We start from the raw sequence: 11,088 nt of genomic DNA on the forward strand, positions 1-11,088 counted from the left end.
GAGCTTGAATTTAGACGGGCCTTGAAGGCCCGGCTTGCCCTTTAATGTTAGGATTTTAGCTTGCCTTCACAAGGGTTAAGCAAAGATAAACTCAAAGTAGAACGGTCAATGATTTGGCAATGGCCTCTAATAGAAAAACTCTAGTAAGAGAACTACGGAGAGAAAAACAGCATTTTTGGCAACGTATGCCCCGGCATTGTATGGCAACACGTCCAATGTTATAAGGATGGGCAATGTTCGATTCAGGGTTGTTAATCGATAATTCATCGTCATCGTCGATAACGTTAACCACCCGTCAACGTCATCGGAAACTCCGTTAACGATAATGTATCGTCGAATTCATCGTCAATAATTCATCGGCGGTTATTGCGATACATTTTGCGCTACTTTACCATTTATTGGAGTTGAAGGTGAAGCGGTTAACATTCAATTGTTTAGAAAAAACTACCTATTGAAGGACATGTGGTTGGCAGTTGAAAATCAATAGTTTCAGCATTTTCAATGCAAAGGGGGTAGGGGGGGGGGGAGGTGGTGCTCCGACGATGCGTCAAAATGGATTTTTTTCAACTTTTCTGGAAAATGTTTTATGTTGAAGGGAAAGCTGTTGGCAGTTGAAAGTCTATAGTTTTGGACTTTTTCAATGCACAGGAGGGTCCGAAGATGCGTCAAAATGGATTTTTTTCAACTTTTCCCGAAAGTCGTTTTTATTGAAGGGAAAGTTATTGTCAGTTGAAGATCAATAGTTTTGGACATTTCATAAATTGTTTTGACTTCGAAAAAATAATTTTTGAGCTATAGTGTCTTCAGTAAAGTTTATTTATAAACTGTTTCGCATTTTAAATCAGTTTGCTGATTGATCTCCCTATAGCTTAGAAGCAAGTTTATGTTTGGTCATTAATGAAAATAAAAAAAAATAACTTTATTTAGCAAAGGTGTAGAGAATACCTAAAGCATTAACTTCGCCGAAAAGACTATGTGTCTATCTGTCGATTTTGAAAGACATTTGTAAAGATTTCTATGATATACCCCTGAAAATTACTTTTTTCGAAATAACTTTTCCTGGTGAATTTGTGAAATTTCAAAATGTTTCAAGATTTTGTTCTGCAAAAGAAAATACACAATTTTTGCAATGTAAGTTTATTTGTATCTCTTACATCTTTGGAGTTATCGAATGTTTTAATGCCCAAAAAGCAATATTTTGGCATGGAAACCGCGAATTTCCACAGACGAAGCTATACCAATACGAATCTGTAAAGCAAACACTATCATATCCAGGGATAACCATTTGTCGCATGCTGTCTTTTTCATGCTAAATATACAGAGAAGACCCAGTTTTATCAGCCCCCGATTTTTCTTCCCATGATTTTGTCTACGCCTGATTTTGTCAGCTTTTTGACCCGATTTTGTCAGCCTCATGTGAAAATTCGTTTGGTGGGCTCTAGCATGCGAATCAAGTCACATTCGAGTAAATTTATTTTCTACCTTATTTTTCTTATAAATATGCAACAATAAATGATTTTTTTTTAGATTTTGCGCTGTAAGAGCTCTTTAAGGGAAATTTTTACTGAATGATCAGAAAGGGTTATGAGACTATGTCAAGGGACTAGAGGAGAATATTTTAACCGCTGCAGTTTATTAAAAAACAAGAAAAATGATTTTGTCAATGTCCCCGTTTAATCAACCTAAAATTCTCCAAGGGACTGCTAAAAACGGATCTTCATTGTACGATTTAAACTCTATTACGAGGCCGTTCATAAATTAGACTACATAGGCTAAAGGAAGATATGGGGCTGAAACATAGCATACGAAACAAAAATTTGGTTCTCAGTTTTAGGGGGAATAATTACCAAAGTAATATTTTTTCTAAAGTGGGAAACATTTAGTAAATAAACTTGACTGAAGACACCACAGCTTAAAATTCGTTTTTTCATAATCAAAACAATTTTTTAACTTTTTTCGTAATTTTGGACACGCTGTGCATTTTCAACAGCCAACAACTTTTCCTTCAATAAAAAAAAACTTTCCCGAGAAGTTGAAAAAAAAATCCATCGTCGGACGCTCCTGTGGCATTTAAAATGTCCAAAACTATTGATTTTCAACTGCCAACAGCTTTATTTTAATATAAAACACTTTCCCGAAAATTTGAAAAAAAAAATCCAATTTAGAAACATCGTCGGATCTCCTGTGCATTGAAAATGTCCAAAACTATTGATTTTCAACTACCAACAACATGTCCTTCAGTCTACTTTCTACTTCTGCCGCAGTCAGACGTACAATCGAGCCAAGTGAACAACAGGCCTCTCGATCTAGTATGCATTGTCTCGAGAACAAAGGAAATATCGGATTATTCTTGTCATCATGAGTGAAGTTGACGAAAAAGCTCTACTCCGACCCAACGCTGCGGTCGTTGACTTTAAATTTTGTTTGAAACGACCGAGTTTTAGTGAAGTGAAGTACCTTCTGAAGGTAAAAATGCAACTTAGGCTTGCGGAAGTCTTGTACCTTCAGTACCATCATCTTCGCAATGTAGTGTTAATATCCTTCAACACGTTAGCACAAGCAGAGCGTTTCGTTTTGAAGAACAATTTAAAACACGTGGTTGAAAGTGACAACGTTGGAATTAAGATACCCGTATACATTGAGAATGATTATATAGATGTAAGGTTATATGACCTATCACCTCGTACCCCTCCTGAGCCAATTGCAAAATGCATGTCGCAATACGGAGAAGTAGAATCCGTTACACCTGATACTTGGAGAAACTTCTTCCCGGGTACTCCTAACGGCGTTTTTGTAGTGAGGATGCGGGTTGAAAAGCCTATACCCTCCTACTTGGCAATAAAACTCAAAAATCACGGAACTACAATTATGCAAACTACGCTATGCACCCATGAGGGACAAACTCCTACGTGCAAGTATTGTAATCAGACAGCTCATCATGGACAACCTTGCGCGGAAGATGCAGAGGAAAATGCATCTCAACCGATTGCCAACTCATCTACGGCAAACCAACCTAAAACAGAGTTTTCCATACCAATGCCTGAACCACAAACGGTGGCCAAATTTGTGGCAGCTGTTAAGAGCATAATGACAACCGCAAAAGAATCATCCAGCACCCCAAAAGCAACTGTAAGCAACATCGGCAACGAATGCAGTAACAATGACGACGGATGTACACTGATCAACAATAAGTGCAAGAAGCAAGGGAGAATATCTGATCCCGGACACCAAGCCAGCTTCGACCGGGACATGAAAAACAAGAGAGAATTAAATGACCCCCCTGACGCTGTTTGCCAACAGACCTCGCGTAAAAAGGTCTTCGCTCGCAATAAAAAGTTGCGCGCACGAGATCCAATTAATTAATTCTTGTTTGTATTTTTATTTTTACATGTATTGTAAACGTATAAAAGATCCACGGCTCCGATAAGCTACCGCTATGAGCCGTGTCAAATAAACGAATTAAAAAAAAACATGTCCTTCAATAGGTAATTTATTTCTAAACAATTGAAAGTTAACCTAACAACTTTAACTCCAATAAACGGGAAAGTAATGCAAAATGTATCGCGATAACTGATGAATTATCGCCGATGCCGATTAATACGACGATACAATTATCGTTAACGGAGTTTCCGATGACGATACATTACACTAGTTTACAAAATAAAAATCAGAACTACAACATTGGAACACCATTACTGATGTAAAATTGCATGCTGAATCCGAAAATGAAGTCCTAAAAATTTATAGTAGACCAGTTTTCGAGTTATAGTAAAAAATGAATTTTGCCTTCAAAATTAAAAGTACGTTCAGTAAAATCCAATTATCTTCGGTCGTAGGGCATCGATACGAAATATTATTATATTGAATTAAAGGTAATTGAATGCACTTTTGGTCGTGTGCTACTAGTTCTGACGATATTTACAAGTTTATTGAACTTTATCTTAAAGTTTTTCTATATCTTTAAAGAAAAAAGAGCGTTTGGACCAGATTTTTGGCAAGATAAAGCAATCTCAAAAACTATATTTTTATCGGAAATTAAAGCCTGTCAATAACCAATGAAAATAAGCTCTTATTAGTTTAAATCGGATGAAAATTGTGAAAGTTATTAAATTTGTTGTAGTATGGAAAATTTTGAGTTTTTCTGGGACAACTTATTGAACCGTCACGATCCTTATTTTTTCTTGGGCTTGTTTCACAATATGTGAGGCATTCTCTGGTAGAACTCTGTCAACCAAATAAAAAGAAGAATTTTGAGCGAATTTAATCCGAGGTACTATTCGACCTCGTTTAGCCAAATGAATTCTGATAATAATAATAATTTTAGGCTCAATGAAGCTATAAGTCATTGAATGATTGGTATACAATACTGCTTGTAATATTTACAAGTGTATTGCATAAAATTATATTCTTATGACACAAAATTTGTTGTAAACTAAACCCTCGCAAGTCATAAAGTTCATTTTTTGAATCGCAAGCTGCTCAACTGTGTTCTGTACAATGTTAACACAAACTGTACGAATCCGTAGATACAAGCGATATTACATAAGTCAAGTATTATAAAATAATAATTTGTAAAACTATTAATTTATTTTCCTTTCATAAACATCTAGCAGTTCGCATTTTGAAATCATGTAAGACATCGAACAAGACTTATTTTGGGTTTCAAATCTCAAAATCTGAATTTCAGAATGATTTGAAGAACGTAGAATAATTTATAATTGCGCTTAAATGTTTTACGCTATGTATTGGGGTATATTGAAGTTTTTTGGACCAGTACAGTAAAATCAGTACATCGTAGAAGCCAATGTGAGTCCAATATAATTTCGAATTACAAACTTCTAAACGTTTTAATAACGTGAAATAAATTGTTAGTAGAACAAACCGTGACGAAATAGGTGAATAAGTCTTCATTCGTGAAGCAAGTGCCACCATTTAACATTTTGCGCCGTCATAATTTTCCGATATGTGTTTCGGGTCATTGTGGTGCGTGTAGTTTACAACGTATTTTGTAAATATACGATTCTGTATGACACATGTAAATATAATGCGTATTTATTAATACCAATTTCAGATGATTGGCAACATCATACCACTGACCCTGAAATTATTGTTTTCAGAAGTCTTGAATCATTTGGATAAACCAGTTCGAATACTACTCCAGAATTAATTGTTTCAAAATTCTTCAATTTACTTGTTTAATAGAATTCTGACACAGAATCATCCATATATTATGAAACAAGCCCTAGAAAAAATTGGAATCGAGACGGGTCAATAAGTTGACCCAGAGAAACTCAAAAATTCGCATTCTGCAAATAATTGAATGTCCGTCCTATTTAACCTGATAAGAGCTTATTTTCATTGGTTATTAGCTGGCTTTAATTTCCGGTAAAAAATTAATTTTTGAGATTGCTTCATCTTACCCAAAATGACTCTCATTTTTCTTTAAAAATCGAGGAAAACTTAAGAAAGAAAACAATAAATTCGTAATTAACGTCAGATCCAGAAACCGCACTAAAGCAAAATGTTCAAACAACCAATACTGCATTCAGTTACCTTTAATTCAATATAATAAAATTTTATATCGATGCACTACAACCGAAGATATTTGGATTTTGTTTAACTTACTTTTCATTTTAAAAGTGAAATTCATTTTTTTACTATATCTCAAAAACTGTTTTACTGTAAACTTTTTGGACTTCATTTACTCATTCAGCACACGATTTTACATTGAAAATGGCCACCAGCTTTTTGAGTTCAAAAATGCTGTAAACTAGTGTTATCGTTAACGAGTAACGCCGATAAATTATCGCGAAAAATGTATCGTATTAACAACCCTGGCACTCCAGACCAACAGTTTGGGGTTGCACAATCTCCCAAGCAGCACTTGCAACATGTTCTAGAAAAATAATAAAAGTTATATGTTGCATTACAATGACAACAGAATTGCAAAAAACATGACTGTTGCATGTGTGAAACACAGCTGCTGCACGTTACACCTTAGTTATTTATTTGTAGTACTAATGTTTTCTGAAACAATCAACTTTGACACATATTATTGATGTTATTTGCAACGTGTTTGTCACTCTACTGCATAGCTAAAGCAATTTTGTTGCAAGCATCATCGCGAAAACTGGAGATGACATTATTATTCAACTTGTCAGCAAATTTGATTCTGGATACACTTATAAAACTTTTACTCAACTTTAGTTTGTAACATAGTATAAATAAAAACAACCGCCATGTTTATTGATAGAATGAATTCTTTCTCTGTAAAAGTTGCTGAAGAACAGTTAATATGTTTAGATGTTTTGATCGGATCCCAAAATTTTCATCATTAATATGCTTGAAATTTTTGATTACTTTCGAAAAAAGTATATTTGAACACAGTCCTCTGAGTGCGATAAATAATTAACAAAATAAGTACAAAATTTATTGAGTTTATATCAACGTTGTTTTAAGGCCCTTTAAAAATATCAAAGTATTTTCAAAAATTACTCGATTCATTTTTATTGGTTATACATTTTCACCCACATTAATGATATTGTCATATTTGAATAATATTTATGCTTTGCTTGCATAACAATTTCATGAAACACATCAAGTTTCATTTCCTTTCGACAAAGTTGTTTTCAAAGCAATCGCTAGCATTATTGCAACAATCTTTGTTGTTATTATGATTCTTGGTACTTCATTCGGAACAATTGAACATGTTGCCTATAAGCTCCACCCCTTGCGCGTTTTTAATTGCATAACAGTTGAATAACTCTTGCTGCAATAATATTTTCAGAAAATTAATGTTTGACATTGGTGTTGTAAAAACAGCTTATCAACATACCGTGTTGCTTGGGCTTTCAGTTGCATGCAGATTGTTTAAGTACTATTTAAATATTTGTCTCAAAACTATATTCAAGCATTTTCTAAAAATTGGACGCATAGCACCAAATCAAATTTCTTGCTACGCAACTGTCCAAACGGCAGCTGCATCTCAAAACTGTCATCGAGAATGTTAAAGAAACGTTCGAAACATGCAATTTGAGCGCTCGATTAACGACATCGGTTTTTCTGAAAAACGTCTGATACAATGGTTCTGAGAAGACGAAGTTAAAACACAACCCTGGACTTATTTTATATGAATAAAATTGTTTTGTTAATTTTCGAAATTCCACTTCATGTTTTTTTGCATTCCTACACTAAGTATTGAACTGATTACTTCTCTGGGTGAAATCAAGAGAGACGACTAAATATTCAATATTTATTCCCAAGCGTTCATTCTAAGCTTTCATTGAAAAAGGTTCATTAATGTCTATTTGTATCAAATTCTAGCACTAGTACACTGAAGATAAAATCCTTAAGATTTTCATAAGTTATAACTTAAGAACCTGCACAATTTTGATTCCATAAGACCCTTATGCATTTTATAAGCACTACATGAATTTGATATGGAACTCATATGCCTGTGTTAAGTTTATTATAAGGAAAAATATGATGAAAATACCATAATTCAAGATAACTTTGGCTTAAAATTAGCGCTTGTTTGCAAATAAGTGGAGGATAAAAGTAACCTTTGTTTTGCTTAGTCAACACAAATTTTTTGTGCATATTTTGCAGCACCTCGGCAATCCTGTGACATAATGGAAGCTCAGCCATAGTCGATTCATAGCACTCCTGGAACTATCGGGCTTCCAAGCAGAGCTGGAGATTTTTCATCGAATATGTATGTACGTAAATTTAATCTTATTATTGAAAAAAATGTATGCCGAGTAAAATGAAATAAAAATTGTGTTAATATTTATGTATTGAACCAGGTGCATACTATATATTTACGAACCTCATAAGAATTCCTATTTAAATTTCATATTTTGGCACAAAGACTAATATAAGTACAATCTATAAAAGCCATAAGAATTTCTTAATAAATTCATAAGTCTGACTTATGAAGTTCGTAAGTGGTTCGATGACCTACTTTCCCTCTAATACATAAGGTAGACATGATTTCTATACGTAATACTTGTGACGCAAAGTCATAAGTGATTCATATGGATTTCAATAGTTTTTTTTCCTCGGTGTAGAGAATTTCGTTGAGATGATAAAGTTTATCATCTACTATCAAGGGTAATGGGAATAGTTCGACTTGAAATATTTGTAAACATTCCTATTGTCGTGTATTGTCAGTGATCAAGCTTCATTCCATTGTCTGTGCTGTATATTTCTCCTCAGGGGAGAACAATTTACGTAAAACTATTTATTTTTCACTAAGACGAAAATTGTTTAAAACCAAATTTGCGCGCGAAAGGGATAAATTCTATAACTAAATTAGTAATGGAATTTGCGATTTCAATCCTGCGCTTGCTTAGTCCTGTCAGTAAGCTAGTGTCGGATCCTGATGAGACGAAGTCGAAACGTAAATTTCATACCTAATTCATTCCACCTGATGAGCAGGCATTTATTGATCACACATAGTTCGCAAGGTAAGGTAGCCTCCGCGGAATAAAATGTTCCTTAAAGTTTTTAGTCTCCAAACAAATATTTTCATCCTCGACATAAAATAACTACTAAAAATATTTTGGCTGCACGCACATTATCCTCTGATTCTTCGTTTAAAGTAACCCCGTAAAGCTGATTCACATTAATGAAGCTGCCCCACCTGCCCGTCCAGTTGTTTGCTGCGTGTAAAATATTCAGTAATCGTTTGGCAGAACTTGTTACAACTCGTCGGGGAAGCGATTCTTCCCCTTCCCCCTCCGCATAAAGTATTAAACAAAAAGAGAAACCTAAACGTCCCATCGTCCCCGCCTCGCAACATCTGACATCGGTCCAACATCTCAATCTCCCCAGCTCGCCTTCTTCCCTGATGTATTCACCCAAGATACTAGTGTTTAAACGGCAAAAACAACCCCACCTTCAATTTCGCGCTCTGCCTTCCGACAAGCAGTCAAGTTACAGGATGAAGGGTTTATTATTATTCCACTCAGATCCTAAATAATGAAACAGAGGGAAGCTTACCGTTGTAAAGAATCGTTGAAGACGCATCCCGGGTGGCAGCTTCCGGTGAGTGTGGCGGTGGACTGGGTGCCGTCGCACCAGCCGTTGGCGAGGAAGGACCCCAACAGGTGGCAGCCGCTGTAGCAGTAGCACCGGGCTCGATGCCCACTGCGGCCGGGACTGAGGAATTCTTGGTAGCGGCAGCCGCCGGTGAATCTCCCACGACGTCGATTTCTTCATCCTCCTCGAGAACTTCGACTATCACAGTCGGTGCTGGCGGAGGAGAGGGTGTTGCTGGGGCTGAGCTACCCGCCGTTGTCGACGTCGTTGTTGTCGTTGATGAACTTCCTGGTGTTTGGCAGTCCTCGACCCGATCTGGCCACGGGTAAGCCTTCCACTTTTTCGCCATCAAACAACGGGGCATTTTATCAGGTACTTGTTTGTTTGCTTGTTTCACACGATGAGCCCAAGTGCGCGGAGGAGTTGGTACGGAAGTGGCAGCAGGTCGCGAAAAGTCAATTCATGTTTTCGATTCGATCCAATGTCGAGGGTCACCCCGAGGTAATAAAAGTTACTTCACTTGCCGCTTTAAAACACACTCACGCAGACCGAACCCGAAAAATGTGTAGCCAGCCAACCGAAAGTGGGAAGCCGGTCCGGAGGAAAATCGATAGTTTTCCTCGCTTTTGGGGCTTTTTCCGGGTTTTCGCGTGAGAGTCGCCGGAGAGATTCGTTCGTCGGAAGGCAGCAAGGGGCGTTCCTCGGGTAGAATAAATTTTATATCCGGACGTGACACAGATACCAAAAAAAAACTTTCTTCCTCACCACACTGAAGACGATTCTCTGCTCTGCTCCGAATGTTGCCACAAAGTCCCCGACGCTTCCAATCAGTTGAGGAAACAGAAAAAAATTCCACACATAGTAGAGTTTAAGCAGTCAGTTGTAGTAATAGTTTTACGAGTTTTTCTTCTGTTCAGTTTCAACCGAAAAATAACACTTTGAAGCTCACGCTGAACACACAGACTCGGGCAAGCTTTAAACACTTAAACCTTGAACGGAAATCCATAGTTCACGACGGACAGTTCAGCAAAGATGTAGCCCGCTGAGCACAGTTACAAAGTTACGTATCCGAGATAGTTTTAGTAGTACACAGTAACAGTGGTAGTGATGGTAGTAATAGTAGTAGTAATGGTAAACGGTAGCGAAATCTTCATCTCGTGGTCCCAAACCGAGCAAACGAAATAACGGAAGTGTTAGATCATTGTATACGCACTTAACATAACACCGGAAATGACCACAGACCACGAGACTCCATTAGTTTATTCGGCAGTCACAGCCCTAGCCACAGAGTGACCGGAAGCGGAACATGAAAACAGTCGGACCGCAACAGATCCGCCGGGTTGTCTCGCCGGAAGCAGCGTAGATGCACATCGAACCAACCAAAATAGGGTGACCGGTTAGGTTTGTGGGTGGCGTGCCAGTTGGTTAATCCAAAAACAAAACTCAGGGTTACACTATGCACACAATTAAGGGATGCACTTGTTTGTTTTATTCTTGTTCCGGTAATTCACATATACACAATTTCGATTCTTCGGATGAGGAAGAGCACGCGCAAGGATTCGAAAGAATAGCGGAAATCAACAAAGTACAGCTAGGCTTGAATATAGGTAGGTAGGTAGTACTAACACGAGTTGCAGTTGATTGATTATTTAGAGCGATGATTAGTAACTGTACACATACAGGTAAGTTGTAAGGAACGGCACGAAGAATCGATTCAAAAAGTTCATAATAAATAACAGAAAAATTGATACAGAGTGAAACACGACAGAGAGAAAAAATGTGTGACGAACCGCACTGTAAGAACCGTGAAAGGCTTTTGAGTCCTGTCGTGCTTGACGCAGTCCCTTTATAAAGTTCGGCCGGCCCGAAGCGAACCCGAAGTAGCGCAGGCTTCGCGCTAGGACGAACCGATCGACCGATTTCCACCACCCCACGACAGTATGGTAGCATGCACCGAATTCATACAGCAACGTGTTGATGCGAAGGGGAAGCAAGCAACAAACGGATCTTCCCCTCCCGAAGCGCCCACTTTGATCTAGAGCGCAA

The 11,088-nt window shown here is 37.3% G+C and overlaps 1 protein-coding gene across 1 annotated transcript in view; it reads right to left on the bottom strand.

The window, feature by feature from the left end:
* The window catches only part of LOC131692373 (protein escargot-like), a 171,233-nt gene extending 160,392 nt beyond the window's left edge, over nucleotides 1-10,841 (bottom strand). The window contains exon 1 of the mRNA XM_058979381.1: nucleotides 9,004-10,841. Coding sequence (XP_058835364.1) covers nucleotides 9,004-9,406 — 403 coding nt within the window. The 5' untranslated portion in view covers nucleotides 9,407-10,841. The remainder of the gene's footprint in view (nucleotides 1-9,003) is intronic.
* Between the last annotated feature and the right edge of the window lie 247 nt (nucleotides 10,842-11,088).

This window comes from Topomyia yanbarensis, chromosome 3 (genome assembly GCF_030247195.1).
Source record: "Topomyia yanbarensis strain Yona2022 chromosome 3, ASM3024719v1, whole genome shotgun sequence".
Taxonomy (NCBI): Eukaryota; Metazoa; Arthropoda; class Insecta; order Diptera; family Culicidae; genus Topomyia; species Topomyia yanbarensis.